At 44.3% G+C, this 23,411-nt stretch overlaps 1 protein-coding gene across 3 annotated transcripts in view; it reads right to left on the bottom strand.

Annotated features, from left to right (window-relative positions):
* ASAP1 (ArfGAP with SH3 domain, ankyrin repeat and PH domain 1) overlaps positions 1-23,411 on the bottom strand; it is a 309,560-nt gene that overhangs the window by 118,393 nt on the left and 167,756 nt on the right. For all 3 annotated transcript variants that reach the window (XM_077750030.1, XM_077750027.1, XM_077750029.1), the window contains exon 4: positions 1,449-1,594. In XM_077750030.1, the coding sequence (XP_077606156.1) occupies positions 1,449-1,594 (146 nt within the window). The remainder of the gene's footprint in view (positions 1-1,448; positions 1,595-23,411) is intronic.

The following is a 23,411-nucleotide window of genomic DNA, read 5'->3' on the forward strand; positions in this document are numbered from 1 at the left end:
GTGCAGAACTTCCTCCCTGAGCAAGTCTGTTACCAGTAATTACCAAGTGAATAGTGGGAGTCCTGTTTCACTTCCCTTCTTCCCACCACAGGGCCTTTGAGCAATAGCATCAGCAGAAAGGCAGCACCCAGAGGAAGGAGAAATGAGGGCTCTCTTCTGAATAAAAGCGATTTAAATACTCTAAGATTTACAGAGTATCATGGATTTGTTAAAGCCCAAAGTAGAGGAACATGTTGGTCTACATTTCTGCAGTTTTAGACCTATTTCTATTCTCAACCTTTATTTTCTTTAAGATTAGCTGTCACTGTAGGAGACTAATTCAACAGCATAAACCACAAATTAGAATTAAGCCGCTAGGAAGACAGACATACACGCGTATTCATCTAGTACGATAGGAAAAAAAAGGATACTCTGATTGGCCAAATATTCAGGTTAATACACCACAGAATGGCAGTTTTTGTTTTTCTGCGAGTGTGTCTTTGTCAGCGAGTGAGCTACTGGTATCGAACAGATCTGTGACAAGGTTCTCCTGCAAGGCCACAGACGCCTATCTCATAGAAGAATACCTAACCAGGGCCACGATATCTACAGCTTGAGTTCTTAATGGAGACGAAACTGCAGTACTGAGAGGCCGGGAGGCGGGGGGGGGGGGGGGGAGGGGAGAGCTTCCTGTTCTGCAAAGTATGACATCATTTTCCTTTGGGGCTGTTCAACCTCCCTGTACCTCCATCTCCTGGGACTCTGGAGAAGACAGACTTGATTAATTTAACACACAAGGAGGGCTGGGTGGTTGCGCCACGAGAATGAGCCTTCTCCGTGTGAACAGGGAGTGAGGGCGGGTACCCAGGCAACAGTGCCGCAAACAGACTGCCCCACCCCCAACCCTGTGTCCCAAATTGTTAGGGATTCTTCTTGTCATCAACTTCTGTAACCATGGATCCCCCAAATTTCAAAATCTTTTTCTTGGAAGGGGATTAAAATGATGTGAGGAACTGGGGAGGTTAATTATTTGTAAGTCAGGGACCAAAATGCACACTTGTCTTCACACAAGTGAGGGATAACATGTGCAGTGTAGATTTCCAGTGGAGGTCTGACACAAACACATTAGCTCTTTCAACTAATTAAAAAAGCACAAGTCGCTAAAGGTTATCTCAAACAAAACCAAAACCAAAACAGTAGAATGTGGAAGGGAATTCAGGCTAACCGGTTTCTCTGGCTCCGTAAATCTCCCCTGATCTAAGAGTTTTACAACAGTATTTTCTTTAAATATGACTCCACACCTGAGACTAAAAAGCTTTTTGTTTTTAATTTTTTAATAAATAAAAATAAACCCTGTTGAAGCCCCAGGACTGGGGACTGGGGAGATGATGATTAAGTTGTTCTCTTCATGATCTTCCTGTACTTTGGTCTGGCTGTAATTTCTGAAACTCGTGTATGCAAAGGCTTACCAGATTTTTCAGCAGCGTGGACAGCTCCTTCGTAAGAGTAGAAAACTTAACAAAAGCAGTGCCAAGGTCTGGGTTGTCTCGACTTAGAAAGTTACTTCCAAACTTGTCAAGAACTTGTGCATAGTTTTCTTCGTTTTGTACATGATCTAGAAGAGAAGAAGGGAGGAGTCTGAGCTACTATCTGCCACAATGATGAGTTGCTCTGATCACTGGTGGATCATCAGAAACTCTTACGAGGAAGGCAAAGAGATACAGCATCAATTATTCATTGAACGTGCCCAGAGGTGGTCAGCAGGGTGCTGGATGTCTTCACTCACTCTATTAAAGGGGTTCCCTCTTTGTTCTTTCAGTGTTCAGTTCACCTACACCCCTGCTGACCCACGGACTCCTCCCCCCACACCGGTGAGAGGTGGGATTATCATCCCATTTTAAAGCACATCGTGTTTGCATTAAGAAACCATAATTAGCAGAGAACAAGGAGAAAAACTTTCCTTTGAAAATCAATCTTGGAATGCGAAAGAAAAATCCATGGGTTCTAACATGTTTCTTTCTCTGCAACTCATCTCAATTTCCTTTAATTCTGCCTAAGGGTCAGGTCTGAGGAACAGCATTTTTTAAATGATTTAAAAAAATTTTTTTAATGTTTTATTTATTTCTGAGACAGAGAGAGACAGTGGCAGCGTGAGCAGGGGAGGGTGAGAGAGAGAGAGGGAGACAAAGAATCCAAAGCAGGCTCCAGGCTCTGAGCTAGCTATTAGCACAGAGCCCAACGCAGGGCTCGAACCCACGAACCGTGAGATCGTGACCTGAGCCAAAGTTGGATGCTTAGCCGACTGAGCACCCAGGCACCCCTTAAATGATTTAAAAAAATTCTTTTAATGTTTTATTTATTTCTGAGAGACAGAGAGAGACAGAATCAGAAACAGCTCTGAACTGGCAGTCAGCAGAGTCCGATATGGGGCTTGAACCCACGAACTATGAGATCATGACCTGAGCAGAAGTTGGACACTTAACCAACTGGGACACCCAGGCGCGCCACCCCCCCACCCCATGATTTTTTTTGCACATGATTTCTTGGTGCAAATTGTGAAGGCATGGATCACATGGATTAACATTTGAGGTTTGGCTTCGCCACCTATAAGCCTGCTATCTTACCGGTTTTTTAACTTTTATGACCATTATCCTAGTTGGCAAATAAGAGGCGTTAATGAGATACTTGTGAATATGTTTCCTCACTCTGAGCTTTGCTTTCCTGATCTGTAACACGAGACTAACCCTATCTTACTGAAGAAGTGCTATGAACTGTGGAGAGAGAGTGTGTACCATAAATTATAACCACTGCCACTCTCTCTACTGGACGTCTAGGATAATATCACACTCTTCACTGTTCTTCTACATCTTGGCTGCTCCTCTCCAAAGTCTTTGCTGGATCTGCATCTCCTTGGCTTCATCATGCTGGGAGAGCCTTGGGCCTTTCTTCTTCTCTCTCTCTATGCTCACTCTCTTGGCATCTCATCTAGGGTTTATGGCTTTGAATACCTTCTATCAGCTGACCAGCCCTGAATGGACACCTCCAGCCCAGATCCTACCCCTGAAACATAGACTTCTATATCAACTGCCTATTCAATATCTCCACTAGGATGTCTAATAACTATGTTCAATCTCATCATCTAATAGCAAACCCTTAATGTTCTGTCCCCGACCTTCTTTTTCTTTTCTTTTTCTCATACCCCAGATACAACCCAATGGCACATACTAGTGTCTTTACCTTGAAAATATAACCAAAATCTGACAACTTGTCACTATCCCCATGGTTATCAACCTCATCTGACATTATCTCTTGCCTTGGTCACTGCAAAACCTTCCTATGCAAGTCTCTTTATTGCAGCCCTTGCTCACCTACAGTCTACTATCAGTACAGCACCCAGTGTGATCCTGCAAAGTTGTGCATCACATCCTGCGACTCTCACAGCAGACATGAGCGCTTGCTGCAGGTATCCAGGTTCCCATCCCTGCAGGCTCCGGAGGGCAGTACTGCACGTCTCTATACCCTTGAAGGAAGCAGGCATGGAACATGCCGCACTCTGACCACAGAAGTGCGAGTGGAGACGGGGCGCACCACTTCCATGTGCGCACCACTTCCATGTGCGCGCATCTCAGATGCCTGTACTCAGCTCCCCACTTCTCTCTTCCTTTGTGGTAGAGGACAGGGAGGCACGGATCTGTATGGAGGCCCATAGGAGATGTATAGTATTTACTGAATGAATAGCTGAACGGTGAGTATCTAACAAAATCACATCTAGCAAAATCGTCTCTCTAAAGGCTTAGTTCACTATCTCTTCATAGAGCCTTCCCTTAGTTGGCAATGATCCTTCCTTGCCAGCAACTCTCTGTGCCTCTTTGAAGGTATTTTTCACCATGTGACATCATATTTGTGCAAGTACAGATCCCTCCTTGCCACATGGCCATGAGAGGCAGGGATTACCTCTGGCTCGTCTCTGTGTCCCCACCCAACAAATGCCACCGTGGTTGTCATTTTTCAGGGAGTTGAGCTTAGGAAGCGAGGTCTCAGTAAATATCTTTGTTGATTTTCTTTTCAAGAATTTAAGCACCCTTCCCTTCTTAAATCTCCTGGATTGTTCAATAATTAAGATGAAAATCCAAAGTATTTCTCACTCTCAAATACTACACAGGAGCACTGGGCGCTCATGAAACCAAACAGGTCCAAACTGGGGAATGTCGCAAGGAGGAAGTCTCAATACACAAAAGGAAACAGGTGTCACAGCAGTCCAGTGAAATGAAATGAGGCCCCAGCAGCCTTCCAATCATCACCACATCAAAAATTCACGATGCCTCCAGTGGATGTCAGCATTTCAGGCCGAGATATTAAAAAAGATAAAACGCAGCTCTGGTTATTGCCCAAGTAACGGAGGGAAGTGGCTCAGGAAAACACAAAAGAAAGGCCACATCAGCTCGACAGACAGGATGCACGTGTTTGATCTCCGCATAAACTGGAGTTACCCCTGATTCCTTCCGTCTGAGGCCAAAGAACTTCACCTCACCCCTGCAAATCCCGCCAGACCTGACAACCCTCCCCTGCTTTCGGAGGCCAGCAGGAAAAACATTCAGCAGCCTGTTCATTTCAACTGCTTTCAAAGCAAGTGTTTCTGGTAAAACAGAAGTATATAGGAGTTCTGTTTGTTTGCTTGGAAATATAAAATATTTCAAATGACGCCTATCACAATCTTTAGATGAAGAGCGTACTCATGGACCCACCGTCCAGTTTAAGAAACAAAGTATTCCAGAATCCCAATCTCTTCCCTCCCTCCCCAGACGCAGCCACTCTCTTGGGTTAGGAACTGCATGCAGAGCTTCGAGAGTTACGAGAAGCTCTCAATCTATCAGAGGTGATGGACTCATCAAACAATAAGACAGACCTGGCTAAGGCAGAGAGGCCTCGGGAAGGGAGCACTGGCATTTGTTGTTGAGAACGTTCTCTGACCCAAATGCTTTTTACAAGATCATATTTAACCCTCACCAGAACCCCGTGAGGGAAAGGAGGAGTGTCATCGGAAGATGGAACATCAAATCTAACATGAGAGAGGCAGGTGAGACTGGATGGGTAAGTACAGGCTCGGTAATGGGTCCTGTGTGTTCTGTTAATTCCACTGACGAACAACCATACAGTCAATATCTATATTTGTGTGCCTAAGTATGTGTGTGGTAATCATACGTATGATTTCCTACTGTGGATACATTTAAAAAATCACAGTTTATGGGGCTCAGTTGGTGAAGCGTCTGACTCTTGATTTCAGCTCAGGTCATGATCTCATGGTTCATGGGTTTGAGCCCTACACTGGGCTCTGAGCTGACAGCATGGAGCCTTCTTGGGATTCTCTCTCTCTCTCTCTCTCTCTCTCTCTCTCTCTGACCCTCTCCTACTCTCAAAATAAATAAACATAAAAAAAATTAAAAAATCACAATTTAGTGAAGTATATCTGGGGATAAAACGAATAATCCTGTTGGTGGTAGAGATCATGGGAATTAACTGTTGGGTGCTCAAAAACAGCACCTGGTATGTAGCACAGTCTTCCAAAACAATCAGTCACCATTACCTCTGGAGCTGGGATAAGTTATAATACAGACAGATGTATTTACTATCAAACAATATAGGAATATACAGCTTATGTGGGTTTTTAAAAAAAATTATGGGGGCGCCTGGGTGGCTTAGTCAGTTAAGCGTCCGACTTTCGCTTAGGTCATGATCTCGCGGTTCGTGGGTTCGAGCCCCGCGTCGGGCTCTGTGCTGACTGCCAGCTCAGAGCCTGGAGCCTGTTTCAGTCTGTGACTCCCTCTCTCTCTGACCCTCCCCTGCTCATGCTCTCTCTCCTAGAAATAAATAAAACATTAAAAAAAATTATGAATCTAACAGTGATAACTCACTACCAAGATTATATAAACACATGCAGCCCTTCGTACAAACAAGGGTTTACCAAGCAGGTGGGTTTTCGGCAAGTGCGGGGGTGGGGGGGTTCCGGTGGAGGAGAGAACACAGGTAGAGGCAGAGGGGAGGCCCTACTGCCGGGTACAGAAGCAGAGAAACGAAAGGTAAATTCAGGGGTTTAGGGAAGAACACTGTCACAGACACAGGTGTGAGTGAATGGGAGGGCTGATGGGACAGAAAAGGCCTGATCAGGACCTTTCAGAGAGCAGGATAAGCCACGAAGTAGCCAGACTTTTGGGAAGCTGGTGAAGTGAGTACTGGGGAAAGGAGGTGAGGATGGAGACTGAATAAAAGAAAAGAAAAAGGAAAGAGAGCAGTTCAATCCAGCCATTACGGAGATCCATGCTTTCCAGATATCTATAGGGGACCTCTGGCATTCATGGTCTTGCTGTAGAATGTGAGATAACTCTTAAGACCTAGGTGACTCCCTTCAGTTCTAAAAAAAGAAGGAAATAATATAATTTTACCAGCTGGGCCAGAAAGAGCCACTTAGGATTTCAACTGTTGGCTAACATGTACTGACCACCGAGTATGTTCCATGCAGCTTGAAAGGGCCTTTACATATGTTCTGACATGTAAGCCGCACAGCAATGCCTAAGTAGTAATTTCCTAGTCCAGTAATAACCGTGGTAACAGCCAGTGCGTGGAGTATTTAGCGTGTGCCAGTCACTGCACTAAGCACTTCACCGCACTAATTACTTCACTCGTATTAGTGACACTGGAAGAGAAAGACTGTTATCATTCTCACTTTTTTCGTGCAAAAACATGCCCAATGTCATACAGCTTATAACAAGGGAATTTAATCTTAGGCTTTTTTGATCTCAGAGCAGGGACTCTCCCCCATATCCTCAAGTGAGGCAGATCTAGGATCAAAGTCCAGTTCTATCACTAACCCCCTGTGGTGTTTTGATTAAGTAACTATGGAAGTCTCATCTTCCCATCTGCAAAATGGGGATAATAATGGTATCTGACTCACAGAGGTATTATGGAGATTAAGTTACTGCACGCCAAGTGCATGGTACATGATAAGGTCGATAAATGTTTATGGCGAGGACAGCAATGATGAGTGATGGTGCCAGGCTGCCTTTGGAGGCCACTGCAGTGGCATCAGTCTTTCATCCTCTGGCCAGGGGGACACAGGCTCCAACTATACTCTGAAGTCAGTGACAGCTATTGGAGTGTATGTTCCTGGGGCTGGCAGTAACAAGTGCCTTGAGAATACATTAAAATTCAATATTCTTTTTTTAAAAAATATTTTTAAATATTTATTTTTGAGAGAGAGAGAGAGAGAGAGAGAACGAGCAGCGGAGGGGCAGAGTGAGAGGGAGATGCAGAATCTGAAGCAGGCTCCGGGCTCTGAGCTGTCAGCACAGAGCCTGACATGGGGCTCAAACCCACGAACCACGAGATCATGACCTGAGCCGAAGCTGGACACTTAGCAGACTGAGCCACCCAGGTACCCCCAAATTCAGTATTTTTAAAAAACGTCATGTACATTCCTCCAATGAGGCCCTCAGAATTTTCAGAACCACAGCAGTTATTAAACAGGCCTTTCTCTGAGGGATGTCTGCCTAAGTCTCACCCTGTGCTAAGCCTTACCAAACTGGGAAACTTCCACGTAACTTCCCAACTGGCCTGTCAACCCAACCTTTGATTCTCTGTCACGGTACTTATGGCTGCCGCTTATAAGCACCGTGTGGTGGTGCTTATCATCACAGTGAATATCCTAAAACTCCTTCAAGGCAAGGTCTTACAGATAAGAAAGTGAAGCTCACTGGTGAATCCACATTAGAACCTACCTAATCCAATCCCAAACCCATCCTTTTCCACTGACAAACTCCGGAAAGACTGTCAAGGATGCCACAACGCGTGCTACAAATATCTATTTGGAACCTACTATATGAAAGGCTTAATGATAAAGACTAAAACAAATAGGGTTAAGACAGACCTCCTGTCCTGTAATAATGACAAAGATGCAGTAATTGTAACAATAACGGATTATAACGGTTAATAACTGTTAATTACAAGTGTAACGAATTATGGTTAAATTTGTGATCGCTTAATGGGCCAGGAACTGCGTTTTTTTCCTACATGACTTCATTCAGTGCTCACAATGACATGCTCTTATTATCCCCATTTTCCAGATGTGGAGACTGGTTCAGAAGGTCACCTAGCTGAGTGGCAATGACAGGTACTGACTGCAGAGCCTTGTTCTTACCCATTATGCTTGGTTAAGTGCTGGAACCCCTAGAAGTCTGCTATTTTTGAGCTGGATGTCAAGTGACTGAGGGACCTGAAAATCTAGGTCTTAGCTCCAGGCTGTACCATGTGACCCTGGTCAGGTGACTAAGGCTCTCAGGAGCATTAATTTCACCTATAAAACAAGTCTGCTAGGGGTGCCTGGTGGCTCAGTAGGTTAAGCATCCAACTCTTGATTTTGGTTCAGGTCACAATCTCACAATTTGTGGGTTCAAGCCCCGTGTTGGGCTCTCAACTGTCAGCGTACAGCCTGCTTGGAAGTCACTTTCCCTCTTTCGCTGTCCCTACCCTGTGTGCTCTTTCTCTCTCTCAAAATAAGTAAATAAACTTAAAAGAGGTCTGATAATGCCTACGCCCAGCCTGCTCCTTGAGGTTCAATGCTAAGAGGTAAAGATGTCATAATTAATGTGAAAGCTCTTTGGGGAAAAGTGCAGCAACAGCAGTGAACGTTATAAAACCACGAAGGATTATTTCTATTTAATGAGTAAAGGCCTTGAAAGCATTCATAATAGAGCCACCCTCAAAGGCTCCCCCAACCTTGACCAAGCACAGCCTAATGTTTACTGAGAGACACAGGCCTCAGCGGTTTGTGTCCTCCTGGGTCTGAATCTCCCTCTGTGCAGACTGGCCCACCTGTGACCTTGGAAAAGGTCCTTTGCTGGGTCTGAGTTGTCATACGTGAAATATTATAGATGTATAATCTATAAAGTATATGGCAAGCTTCTAAAAACGGTAAGCCTCTTTACTTTTATTGCTTTCCTTCACCCTCAGACTGAAGTTCTGGTGTTAATGGAGATTTGGGTATAACTTAAGGATCGTGGTATTTTTTTGGAAGGTTCCAGGATCCAGGAGACAACTGTGGATCAAACCCTAGGTCTGCCATTTACCAGCTGTGCACCTAAGACCATATATATACTGACCTTGGGCTGCGCTTCCTTAACCACAGTGATTCCTTGATAGGCTCATGACACAAACAGGATGGGAAAAGCCTCTCCCGGGTCTCCTTCGGGGTCTGGCCTACGGTGGGCATTTAAGAACCATCCCTCACCCCAAACTGAGACTCCCTTCCTTAACTTCCCATACTCTCCTTCCCGACAGCCTCGCTTCTCTTCCTGTGTCTCTATGTAAGTTATCCGCAGAGTCCAGGGCCACGTGTGTGTCATCTCATCTTCCCGAGATCGGAGGAATCTTCCGCAGCGCAGCCCGGTTATAGGCACCACCCCACCGTGGCCACACGGCCTGGTCCCAGTTCCCCAGCGCGCCTTGCTCCCTCACAAGTCCGGGCCTCAACCTGCCCAGGAGATCAAATGTAAGTGTGACCTCCCAGGCGAGCCTGTCATTCACTCCCTCCTCAGCCTCTTACAATGTCTGAGCTGCGCCTTTACCTGACCTGCTGTCCTTTACACGGTCCCCAGCACGGAGTTACTGGCACACAGTGCTCCGTAAAATGCTCAACATACATAGCGAAGTCTCCTGGAGCAAGTCTCTTCTCCTTCCTTCGGAAAATACTTAGTGCTGGCCATGTGCCAGGCATATAAAATACGATGAGCTATAACTGTAATAATAAAGCTATGTAATATGTGTCATAAACTACGGTGCTGGCAGAGAGGAGGAAGTGATAAATTCTTTTATACCATCCTATGCATACTTCGTAGCACTGATCACCCTTTAAAATTTTTAATTCCATTTGTCTTTAAAATTACAAAAATAATTCATACACTTCTACAGAGATATATAAAGATACAAATGATCATTTCCTTTCCCCTTCTCCAATCCCCTCTCCTTGAACTAAGCGGAGTTAATAATGTGGTGTGTTAATAATCTCAGCAAAGCTTTCTCTACGCTTAAAAAACACACAAACTGAGGACTGATGGATGTGGGGGGGAGGGGGGGATGGGCATGGAGGAGGACACTTGTGGGGATGAGCACTGAGTGTTATGTGGAAAATAATTTGACAATAAACTATTTGTAAAAAAAATAAAAATAAAAATAAAATAAATCTGAACTGTCTATTCTAAAAAAAAAAAAAACAAAAAAAACACACAAACATACAGACAATAGGGGGTCTTCTCCCTTTCTCTCACTTTAAAAAAAACCAAATGGCATATTAAAAACAAGACTCCATAGCTTACTTTGTTCCTACTGAATAAAGATTAAGAAACTGAATAGAGTTAAATCTAATTAATCATTTTAACTGTGATTATATTCCATAATAAACACTACTATGATATGGAGAACTATCCCCATGAGAGAATTCCAGTTTTTGCTACTGAGAAAACAGTGCTGCCATAAATATTCTTATCCACAAGTTCTTCCATGCGGTCACTTTATCTCTGCAAAGATGTAGTCACAAAGGCAGAATTATTGGGGTTGGCGTGTACATTTCAAATTTTAATTACTACTACTATGTTTCCAAAGAGGGTGGTGGTAACAAGGCACTGACCCAGCAGCGGAACAAACGGAAGAGGGTATTTCTCTAGAACTTCACTAGCGCCATGGATGTTACTCTTCTTTAAAAAAAAAAAATTTTTTTTTTTTTACATTTATTCGTTTTTCAGAGACAGAAAGAGACAGAGCACAAGTCGGGAAGGGGCAGAGAGAGAATGAGACACAGAATCTGAAGCAGGTTCCAGGCTCTGAGCCATCAGCACAGAGCCCGACAAGGGGCTCGAACTCACAAACCATGAGATCATGGCCTGAGCCGAAGTCGGACACTTACCAACTGAGCCACCCAAGCATCCTTTTTTTTTTTTTTTTGTTAATTCATACCAGAGGGATGTGAAAAACTGGGCGACAGTAAGCCTGAGTATCTTTTTGTATTTTATTGTCCATTCACATTTCCTTTTCTGCCTGTTGTTTGCCACTGCTTGCCTTCTCCAGAGCGATCTGTGAGATGATCTGCCAAAGGGACAGCGATCTTCTATAATACGTGTTGCTAAAAATTCCCTCCCATTCATCTCCTCATTTGGTTTACAGTGTCCCTTGCCGCAAAACTTTTTACATTTCAGGTCATCAAACATACCAATCTTTACCCAAAAGACCTCTGAGTGTCCTACCCTATATTCCCAAACCTTCTAATAGTTAGTATTTAAAAAACAAAACAAAACATTGAAAGCTTGAATTCAATCCAATGTATCTGTTTGTACAGCGTGAAGAAGAGTCCTAACATTAAAGAAAGTTCCTAAGCCTTCTAGGATTTGGTTTAGCCTTATTCTCTTTTGAATATTTAAATACTTAATCAATCATCAATGGTTCTTATTTTCTTTCCTCTATGAAAATATATATTGCTTATTTAACACAGCCTCTTGCAGGCATCCACGTTGTATCTGATAGATAAATGAGCACACGGACAAAACTCAGACGTAGCCACTGAGTTTCCCAAGATACGACAACTGCCTATTGCCCTGAGGAGTGATCAGCTGATTAACTGGTAGGCCTGGGGAAGGGGAGACAGCAGCCATCAAGGCACCTTAAAGTGCCTGGGGGTGGAGAAGCTGGGGTCTGCTCGAGTGGGCAGAGACACAGAGACCACCATGGGGAATCTCTCCGAAGCTCACCGTCTTTGGTCTACAACTAGGCAGGGGGACGTTTTAAGAGCACTGCCCTCTGTTCGTGTTCAGTGTCGGAGTGGGATTTGGCTCTCTGTGTCACGTTGATCCATACAACCCGTACCATTCAAAACATGCTTTTGTTTTTAGGTTTATTTATTTTTGAGAGAGAAGGAGTGTGCATGCAAGCAGGGGAGGAGCGGAGAGAGACAGAATCCCAAGTCGGCTCTGTGCTGCCCTGTGCCAGGCTCGAACCCACGAACCGTGAGATCATGACCTGAGACGAAATCAAGAGTCGGATACTTAATGGACTGAGCCACCCAGGTGCCCCATGAAAACAATGTTTCAATTTTACAGACACTATGTTGGTGAGGGGTGAGGGGGTCTAGGTTCAGAGTCCAAACTCTGTATTTCCTCAGATACAATTTTCACCAGTTTAGACGCATTTACTTGATTATGATCAAGTTATTTCACTCCCCTGGGCCTCAGTTTCCTCATATGTTCCCACCACCACTCAACAAGGTTAAGGTCCAAGGTAATATCCTTAAAGGCAGAAAGGTTTGCATACATTTTTTTTTAAGTTACCTTTCTCCATGCCACTCGGGATGACTCATTCCTCTGATTTTTCAAGGTCATTTTGAATTTGGATTTGTTCTTTCAAAATTCTAGCCAAGACTCTACAAGAATCTGCTCCAGCCCCAAGGGTGTTATCTGGAAACTTAGCAGGCAGACTCCCATTTCCGCAGCAACTGACAAATCTATGAACTGATAGGGACCCAAGACAAGACGCCTGCAGAATTCCACGAGGCGATCACTCAGCATTTAAACGGCATTTGAGCATCGCCCATTACAGCAGAAGCAGCAATGCCCTCTCTTCTGGCTCCATCACGCTGGTCTCCTAACTGCCAGATAATATCCACATCACACCTGGGTTTGCTGTTGCTCTCTGGGTAATGTTCATGCTTTGAGATCTGCCCCCTATGAAGGGGACGCTATGAAGGAGACAAGTATTCCTTTCCTATTCCGCCCACCCTCGGAAGGAGCCAAGCTTTCTGATAAACAGGTGTAACTTACAAATATGGCTCCACATTTTACTATTACTTCACAAACTGTCATTAGGCACCTACATTGGGATACAAAGGTTATACAGGTCATTTGGTTTGCAGCCTTAGTCCTTCCAAGCTTCAGCTTCTTGGTTGAAATACTATGTGTAAAATAACTCGAGATAAACTGAAGCCTCATTGGAATCTTGTGCTGGTAGATGAAATGGGCTGGGCTAAGACCTGGCCAGGCAGCAGCTCTCTTAACTGCTGCTCTACAGATGATTTGAGATCATCTATATTTGTTCGTAAAACATTATTTATTTTTATTTATTTATTTTGAGAGACAGACACAGAGCATGAGAGGGGAAGGGACAGAGAGGGGAGACACAGAATTTGAAGCAGGCTCCAGGCTCTGACCTCTCAGCACAGAGCCCAATGAGGGACTCGAACCCATAACTGTGAGATTATGACCTGAGCTGAAGTCAGATGCTTTAACTGACTGAGCCACCCGGGCCTCACGGTAAAACATTTTACAGCCTACATTTCCAATATTTATTTATTTAACCGTTCATTTATGTGTTAATACTGTATATGTTATAAGCATATTCTACATACAACACACTACTTATATCCATCAATGGTTCTGACCAATTTCAAGGACTTGCAAAAAGCCCTAAGATGGACTGAAAAATTCGGCCTTTAAGTTTGCTTTTTTTTTTTTTTTAATTCAGAGAAGGTCCGTTGTTCTCAAATTATAAAGGGATCGATGACCCCAGAATATTAAGTATCACAGAGGAAAGGCAGCTGAATCTAAAGACGCTTCTAGCCTTCAACAGGTGCACAGTCCAATGAGTCTGAGGGAGGGCAACCGCACACGTGCAAAAGAGACCAAAGCACAAGCTGGCTTCTCTGGTTCTGGTGGGTGGAGAATGGCATTCTTTATTATTGGACCCCAGGGCCCCCCCACACAGGGTGTCCATAGTCTCTTAGGTTGCAAAAGAACCTTCGTGTCCTTTCATAACCACTAGCTATTTCTTTTTTTTTTAATTTTTTTTTTTTTTTATTTCTAGGAGAGAGAGAGAGAGAGACAGCGTGAGCAGGGGAGGGTCAGAGAGAGAGGGAGTCACAGACTGAAACAGGCTCCAGGCTCTGAGCTGGCAGTCAGCACAGAGCCCGACGCGGGGCTCGAACCCACGAACCGCGAGATCATGACCTAAGCGAAAGTCGGACGCTTAACCGACTAAGCCACCCAGGCGCCCCTACACAATAATTTTTTTTAAAAAAGTTTAAAAATGGAAATATGGCAGACTAGCATTTTCTTCTTTTACCTGAATTTTCTATTGCAAACATGTTAATATATATTACACTTTTACAATGAGAAAAACAAACAGAAAATGTCATTAAAAACAACAACAGTAACCACTCCCAGGTTTTCCAGAATGCAGTGGAAGCCCCTTGAAGTTCCCCAAAAAGAAAATGTAGAAGTTTGATCAATTATCGGAGACTCGAAGATCTAAGAATATCCTGTTGTCGGCATGCGGGGGATAAACCGGCCATGCAAAGTCATCCTCCATCAACCCACAATCACTCTTGTCTTACGGCATTGATTATTTATGAAAAACACTTCAGAATCAGTAACAACCTGCTTGATCTCCATACCTAAGCAGGGCGTCAGGAAAATCAATAAGTAGTTATCTTCCTGGCTAAAGACTCAGCTGGAGGGCCCCTCCAGTCCTAGGGACACACACTTTAAATTCATGTTCACGTCCAAGCCACAAATGGAATTGAACACATGCATGATGGCTTTGGAAGGTTTATCATGGAGCATGGCTGCCTTAAGATAGGGCCTTCCGGGAAGAGGTGAGGCGGGTCAGCCTCCCATGGGATACCCCACGTGGCCGGGGGAGCCTGTGTGAGAGAGGCACAACGGAAGCAAAGCTAGCAGGAACACCACATACAGAAACAACATCAGAGACCCCGGCATTCCTCCAGACTCTTGCTGTAGTTTAACTGCACCATCATTCTACAGGAAAACATAACCCTCGTTTGATGAGGCGTAAACCATCCAAGAACATGGTCAAGATGCGACATGGAGTAAGAGGCAGTAAGATCCAGGGTGGCCACAGAATCCCGGCTGTAATCATCCAGGAGGGTCTGCTCAAGTCAAACGGTGGTTTATAAAGAAAACTAGACAGTCAGTAAACTGAATCTTTACGCAAAAGGTTTAAAAAGGATTGGCTGAGAAGGACAGAAAACCACAGGATGACACATCTGTGCCTTTAATTTAGGAGACTCAACTTAGTCGATTGGGAAGAATAAGAGAGAGCGCAAAAACCACGTAAGCAGCACTGGGCACCCCCATCCCACTAGATGATGAGTATGTGTCTGCAGGCAAGAGGGATGGTGTTCACAGAGGACCTTCTCCCTGAGCGGTGGGTGCTGCGTGTAGAGGGGGAACGTGTGCGTTTTCAAAGCCATTGCTCCTAAAGGAACGCCAATCCTTTGTAAAAACACCAAGGTATCATTTTAAGTGTACTTTATTGGCCACGTAAGGATTTTCAAGGGTTGTTTCGACCTCAGGGGTTAACTTCTACCTGCAGACTTTGAAGCCTAACTTCAGAGGAGGACTACGAGGTAAATACACTTAGTTTACAACGAACTGGAAGTTCAAGAGTACGGGACCATCACTGCTTATCCTCGCATTTTATCACCTACTTGCCTCTCCTGTGCTTTGTATATGGTTTTGACTGGATAAACAGAGTGCCTACTTTCTGTATTTAGGTATCTGTGACTCAGAACCTGAGCTGAAGACATACCTCTCTCTAAGTCACTTTCATGCACTGCCACATATGGAGTCCAACTACCCCGCAACACCTCTCTGCAAGTCAAGAATGTTCTGTCAACCCCTTACAGCTGTATGTTCAATGAGTGCTTAATAAATGAGTTACTCATACATAACTTTTATAACTAAAGACCTGCATCTGCGGTTGATGATTTGACAGAGTAACTTGTACCAGACTAATGTTCCGGCCCATACCAATTATGAATGATGGACATAACATAAACACAACCACTGGCCGCCACTGGCGAGAAGCAGCAGAAGGGGCTGTTACCCTCCAAGGAAGAGAACTTATACCAGAGAAGACCACATTTTAAAAATAAAATTTTAACATTTTTTATTTATTTCTGAGAGAGAGAGAGAGAGAGAGACAGGGTGAGAAGGGGAAGGACAGAAAGAGGGAGATACAGAATCCAAAACAGGTCCAGGCTCTGACCTAGCTGTCAGCACAGAGCCTGACACGGGGCTCGAACCCACGAACCGTGAGATCATGACCTGAGCTGAAGTTGGCCACCCAACCGACTGAGCCACCCAGGCGCCCCCACAGAAGACCACATTTAACTGATTTTTCTCTTAAAGGCAGACCTCAGTCCATGCTGGGCAAGGAGAACAGGACTCAAGCAGAAAGTGGCATTTTACTCAGCGGAGGTGTCAGAGGTCAGAGTCTGAGATTGCTCCAGCAGCTGCCAACTGAGTGGGGTGGAAATCCCAGAAAAGAAGAAGTTACAGAAAGGGAAGCCCTCAAATCCAACCCTTGGCTGCCCGGAACTGCAAATGCTTTGAGAAGCGCAGCAGAAAACAATATCTAAAGAGTTACGCAGGTTCCAGCAACTTCCCATTGCTGAGGGAAGAGGTGAGAATTCAAATCCCACAAGGTTAGCAGGGCTTGGTAAACACTCTGGGCTGAAAGCCTGGATGGATCGTGCGTTAAGAGTATGGACCATCTGCAGGACTAAGGGACTATGAGCAAAACTAAGATAAACTTACTCTAAGAACAAGGTGATGGTCACCACCAGAAATTTGATCATGTACTAGAAGAAAACACCACACACTTCATAAAAGATAAAAGAATCTAGAGTCTCTACCTTATACAACTGAAATGTCTAACTATGCAAACAAATTATTAGACATGCAAAGAAACAAAAAAAGGAGCCAAAACCAAGAGAGAAAAAAACAGTCAAAAGAAATGGAACCACAGACAAGTTAGATGTTGGAATTAGTGCACAACTTCAAAATAAATATTACAAGTAAGTTGAAGAATCTATAGGAAAAGATGGAAAAACGGGTGAAGAGATGACAGAACTCCAGGAAAGACAGAAGCTCTTAAAAAAACCCCAAAAACAAACAAAAAGAAGACCACATGGAAATCCGAGAACTAAAAAATATACAGTATCTAAAATCAGAATTAACTGGATGAGCCCAACAGCAAACTGATACTGCAGAAGAAAGGAGCGATAAACTTGAAGCCAGGAAAGTAGAAATTATCTAAACCGAAGCACAGGAATATAAAGATTAGAGATAACATCTCAGTGACCTGTAGCAGAGCATCAAGCAGTCTAACACAAAAGCAACTGTGAGTCTGAGAAAGAAAGAGACAGAATATGAGAATAAATAACTCGAAGCAATACTGGCTACATTTTTTTCTAGCACTGATTGAATTTTTGCAATGAACTGTAATCATCACCACCACTGATTGATATATCCCAGTAACATTTTAAATATCTTTAATATGTTCTTTCCAACGTGCACAACAAAGTAGGCATTACTGTCCCGTTTTAGAAAGGAGGAAACTGAAGCTTGTGGGGAAAGCGAAGCAGAGTGGACACGCCCGTGCGGTCATGGCTCGAAGAGGGCAGAGTTTGCGTTGAACTCTCTCTGCGAGTTCAGAGCCTTGAGCTGCAGAGGACGAAGCAGTCATCACGGACACTGTTATCAGGTACCTATACAACCCGTGTTACGCTTCACAACCGTCCAAGGAGGCAGAAAAACTGTTTCCGTGTTCAGAAGTAAAGAAAAAACTGCCCAAGGTAGTCTCGGACAACCCAACATCCGACCCCACGTCCACGTGACCCTTTCCAGAATAAGTCACGAAGGGCGTGCGGGAAGCATTTTAGCCTACGGAGAGAATGCACGGGGCCTCGGGCTTCACCATTCATTCATAAATGCTGCAGATCACAGAGGACCCGGTAACGGCAGCGAGGGTTGGAGGAACACTGTGCAGTGAGTCAGTGCCAGATCCAGTTTGTGTTTTAAATAAAACAAGCTGCTCCTCTTTCCGAGGGACCCGTCTAGCACTTCTGTGCTATGGGGTGGCCGTGTTTCCCGTGCCTGTCCCCTTGCACAGGCGAGGCCCTCCCCGGAGTCCTCACTGCCCCAGCCCAGGGCGGTGGCCACTCACCTCTGATGGCTAATCATCTGGCGATTCTGCCTCGGTGGTCTGGGCATCACTAATCGTGTCGTTACTTACTAGCTGTGTACATAGTTTAAACCAGGCTTAAACGTAAACGCAACAGCTGTGTAAGTAATTCAAACTAGGTGACTTCACCCCAAAGTGGCCAGCAGAGACAATTAAGAAAAATCATAAATCTAATATAATAAGGCACTCAGCAACAAAGGTCAGCTATAATTTATTACTTCTACAAAATCTGGACTATTAAAGTAGAGGATACGTTTTTGTATTTACCTTTAACAGTATTTTTGTTATTTATCTTGAGGCTTTAAAAAAAAATTCTGAAGCACAGGTTGGGGAATGAGCATGCCCAGGTTGATTTAAAATGACTTAATTTCTCATGAAGACTGCTTCCACAAAATGAGCGTATATATCATGGAAAAATATCTCATTTTAAAATGGAGAGCTGGGGCGCCTGGGTGGCTTAGTCGGTTAAGCGTCCGACTTTCGCTTAGGTCATGATCTCGAGGTTCGTGGGTTCGAGCCCCGCGTCGGGCTCTGTGCTGACTGCCAGCTCAGAGCCTGGAGCCTGTTTCAGTCTGTGACTCCCTCTCTCTCTGACCCTCCCCTGCTCACAATGTCTCTCTCTCTCTCCTAGAAATAAATAAAACATTAAAAAAATTTTTAAAAAAATGGAGAGCAGTCCTTTCAGGATAGCAAAATGAAGGAAGTGCGCACACCTGCCCTCCACACACCCCCACCCCCAACAGCCCCCTGCCTTGGATTTCAAGTAAGAGAAAATTTCATCCAACAGTCTGAATATGAAAACTGGACCTACTTAAACATCCTGGAGTTATGAGATTATTCTGGAAAGAAACTTAGATTTTCTAAACGCAGTTTAAAACATTTCTCCAGCTTTATCCCTGAATAATTTGAGGAGTTATATTCTCCTGGGTAAGAATGCTTCCTTTTGGAAAATGCTTCCTTCCTTTACCCTTTTGAAGAAACTAATTATTTCAATTTGTTTTCACCTCTTAAGGTATAATAATGGAGCCACATGAATACAAAATGGCTTGTAGGCCAGAAGTAATCTGTTTAGACTTTCCTTAAGTCACTACCAAAAGGTATTTACAGTTTCAATCTTAACATTTCTCCTTCTGAGGGCTTAAAATTACTTTTTTATTAATAAGTTTACTGTAATTCAAAATTTTCTAAAAAAATCAGATGATAATCCTCAAACTTGGAAAATAGCAAAAAATACATAAAATTTCCTAAACACAGACATGTTGCTCTTTGTAAACCTTTTGATATTTTATGCTTCCGTATGTTTCTATTAAAGTTCTAATCTATTTTATCTCTTAACTATTCCAGTTAGGAAACGTTTTCTTGAAGCTTCACTTCTTGAAGAAACACTCCAGGATTAAAAATACCATCACATGACACAATGGTAAGACACCAAACTTAATGATCAATTCTAGTTATAATTCACTTGGCACTGTACCTTTAAATGTGACAAAATGTTAGCTAAAAAAGGTAAAATGAACTTGCTTGGATACAAAACCATTCACTTTCCTATCCACTGATGAAATTAGCACTTTACCTTTAAGATCTTAGATTTCATCGTACACTATGAGCTATTTCTTAAAATAGATAAATTAACCAAATGAAAATCTGGGGCGAACATCACACATTAATTTTGCGTTAGAAAACACAAATGTTCCTATAAAACTGCTCACTACTTAGTTCTAAACTGAAAAGGAGAAAGTAGAAGGGAAGACAAGGGGAAATCTGCCTTTTTCACTCACGTGAAAAGGCTATGGAGCTGTTTATGACACTCTAGCTGTATTCTGGAAATAAGACTTCCATATCATACGCTTGTAGTGGAATTACATACCACTGTCACTTTTTTATTCACTAAAATTAAAGAATTTAAGAGTCCCAACTTTCAGACTAACAATGTTATATATTTCTAGGGGGCACCATGTATTACTAATAAGTTACAGTGTACTCCGAATGTATCTTGGCATGAATTTTAAGGAAGCCACTCTTTAATAATAAAATCCACATAATAAACAAATCCAAATAATATGGATTTGTGGGGAGGGGTGGGAAGGATCCTAGGAGAAGAACTAGGCGCGGGAATATTCTGGGGTCTTTACTCCCAAGGAAACGTATACTCATGTGTAATAATACATCTGGTTCAAAAAGACGAACACATTCAACCCAGCGAAGTCACAAGAAACCGGGTGCACCACGCTGACTAGGAAGCGCAGGCCCCTCTCACTTGAGTAACAGTGTATTTCTGTTTGCTTCCTAAATAGCACTGGTAAGCAGTGAGCTCTTCTTTCTCAAGAGACACACTGACTTCCCCCGAGCCTAGGATCTGCATGCCTGCGCCCATGTTGGCGAGGACAGGAGCCTGCTGAAGCCAGTCCAACGTCTAGTGCCCTGACCAGGGGTGTGCACCAAGACTGAGGCAACGTGTCATTGGGCGAGTGAAGGCAGGATGGGGTCTGGAAGATTCATTCTGGCGGTGGTTCCTGGTATCCTCACAAGAGGGTGGCTGGCTTCCTCCAAGACAAACATGGAGCAGGTTGGGGGCGTGGGGGGTGGTGCTCAGGAGGAAGTGAGCCCTTTCATGAACTGGCCTAGAAAACCACATGGTTTGCTCCGTCACACTCTATTCATTAGAAGAAAGTTGTAAGTCTGGCACACACACCAGGGAAGTGAATGAGGCTCTATCTTTGGAAAGAAAAAGTGTCGAAGACTGAAACCTATTTCTTCTAAGTTTATTCGTTTAATATTTCTGAGAGAGTGAGAGAGAGAAAGAGAGCACGTGCACTAAATGAGGGAGGGGCAGAGAGAGAGGGAGACACAGAATCAGAAGCAGGCTCCAGGCTCTGAGTTGTCAGCACAGAGCCTGACACAGGTCTCGAACCCATGAACTGCGAGATCATGACCTGATCCGAAGTTGGACACTTAGCTGACTGACCCACCCAGGCGCCTCTCCAACATATTTTAAAACCTCTACTGTTTAAGAAATTATTAGCTATTTTAAACATACATTTGGGGAGGGGGCGTGGGGGNTGGGGCGTGGGGGCGGGGGGGACACACACATCATGGTAAAATTTCTAAATGACAATATGCTTCACAGATTAATAATGTCAACACTTCAGAACTAAGGAACAACACAGGAAAGCTGAATAGCTTGGAAAATTTTCCCTTGATCCAAGCAGTTCACAGAATTCAGCTTTTTTTGTTTTTGAAATGTCCTCATATGCAGCAGTAAGAGAAAGAGACAAATCCCCAAAGCCATTTTCAAACTAGAGGCTTATGGGGAGACAACTTGTTTTTCCAATAAAATTTCTGTTATTATTATACTGTGTCCGAATTAATACTGGTAAAGCTTGAGTCAACATAATAACTACGTTGTAAAAGTAAGACCCTCCACCATTCTTGAGCATCTTCCACACAGTCTGGGGGAGGTGGTGGCAGCGAGGGGGGGGGTCCATCTCAAACCAGAAATACAGAAATGCTTTGTAAAACTGTAAAGAACATCAGATGGGTCTCATGTCACTTAAGCACTGTGAGAAAACAAGAAAATTACGAAAACACACTGGGAAACAGATACCAGGGTTCAGCCTCTGTGGCTTCTCTGGATGAAGCCAAAAGCCCTTGGATGGGAACTGCCCGGATTCCACTGGGCGTGTATCATGGAAAGATCTGCAACACCGCTGTTTTTCTCATCTAGCTATTTTTTAAGAATTAAACGTCACGGCGCTGCCCACGCAAGCTGACGGGAACCCTGAGTGCACCATGCTCGTTGGCGATGGTGGAAACCCGGGCAAGTCCCAGCAGTCGGTGAGGTCTGAGATTTCAGCCCCATGATAACGACCGCGGTGGCCGGTCTCCAGGAACCACCGGTCACCCCAGGATCACACTGCTGGGAGGTGACATTTAATCCATTCATTTGTGAGGAGCCATGATTAAACATTCAACAGCTGCTCATGGCAAGCTTCTCGGGGACCTATGTAGCCAACATGTAGATGAGCCCCTACCACGTGTCAGGCAGACAACAGGTACGGGGTGGCTGTATACAGGAGAGCTGGAATAAGTGGACTCTTGTCCATTACCGTTAGGTGTGACACCTTGCAGAAGTCAGTCTGGCTCCTGAAGCTTCAGTCTCACCACTTATAAAATGGGATCCAATGGGGTAAGCGTAGACCTACCTCAGAGGCTTCTTCAGCTTAGCTGCGTACGCATCAACACCCCTGAACGTCACCTCCTCCAAGAGGTGTTCCACTCAGCGCCCAGGCAGAATGTACCAGATCCCTCTTTGTAAGCTTTCCAGTTTCTAAATTCCAAGTGCTTTCTGTTATCTCTCCCACTGAACTGGAAAATTCATGAAGGCAGAGATTCCAGAGATTTGTTTAAGACACGCAACCCCCAGGATGGTATCGGAACTGGTGCTCAATAAGTGTTTGTTGAACAAACTGTATTTGGTGACAGACACATAAAATATGGAGATAAAGACACAGTACCAGCCCTCCTCAAGTAGTTCATGGGTCGGTGTAGTGGCTCTCCATTTTAGCTGCACATCGCCTGGGGAGTAATTTTATTATGATCCCAACACCTGGGCCTTATTCTAGAACAGCTCTGAGTGTGCAGCCCTGAGGGACCCCTGTGTTTGTGTTTTAAGTGCTCTTTGGGTGAGTCTAGCGAAAAGTCAGGGTTGGCACTCGCTGGTCTAATGCCAGAGACCAATCAGCGGTTAGAATACGACAGGGTGTGTGCTCTCCTCCCACAGCACAGCGATGTCCTGGGATGATGGAAATGTCCTGGGTCTGCACTGGCCAGCGCTGCAGCTGCACATCACACTGTGGCTCCTGGGGCTGGAGACCTGAATTTTAAGTCTCATTTGATACTAAGGAACTTGAATTTAAAAAGCCACGTGTGACTAGAAGCTACTGTATTAGACAGCAGAGACGCAAGGCAAAGTAGGCCGCAGGGGAACCCCTCATCCAGTGGGGGGGGGGTCACGCTCAGCTCACCGCGGCCCCCATCCACAAGGCGAGAACAATCTCATGGAGGAAATGGCAACCAGACTGCACATACTCTCGAACTCTCTACCTTACACACATGCGCAGACAGCCTCTCCCTCCACCAAGGAAGCCAGGAAGCACCTCTAATGAAGGAGATGAAGCACTTCCCTACCAAGAAAAAGAGCCCTTGTATGAGCTGCTGAAGGATGTGATTGTGCTCACGGTGCCTCATGGAGAGAATGCATCCTGAGCAAGGGCATTGGGGGAAAAGGGGGTACGTGGAGCCCCAGCAGAGCAAATACGGTAGCAACGGACAGCTGCACGTCAGGCGTCTCCCTT

This window comes from Crocuta crocuta, unplaced genomic scaffold, assembly GCF_008692635.1.
Source record: "Crocuta crocuta isolate KB4526 unplaced genomic scaffold, BGI_CrCroc_1.0 scaffold119, whole genome shotgun sequence".
Taxonomy (NCBI): Eukaryota; Metazoa; Chordata; class Mammalia; order Carnivora; family Hyaenidae; genus Crocuta; species Crocuta crocuta.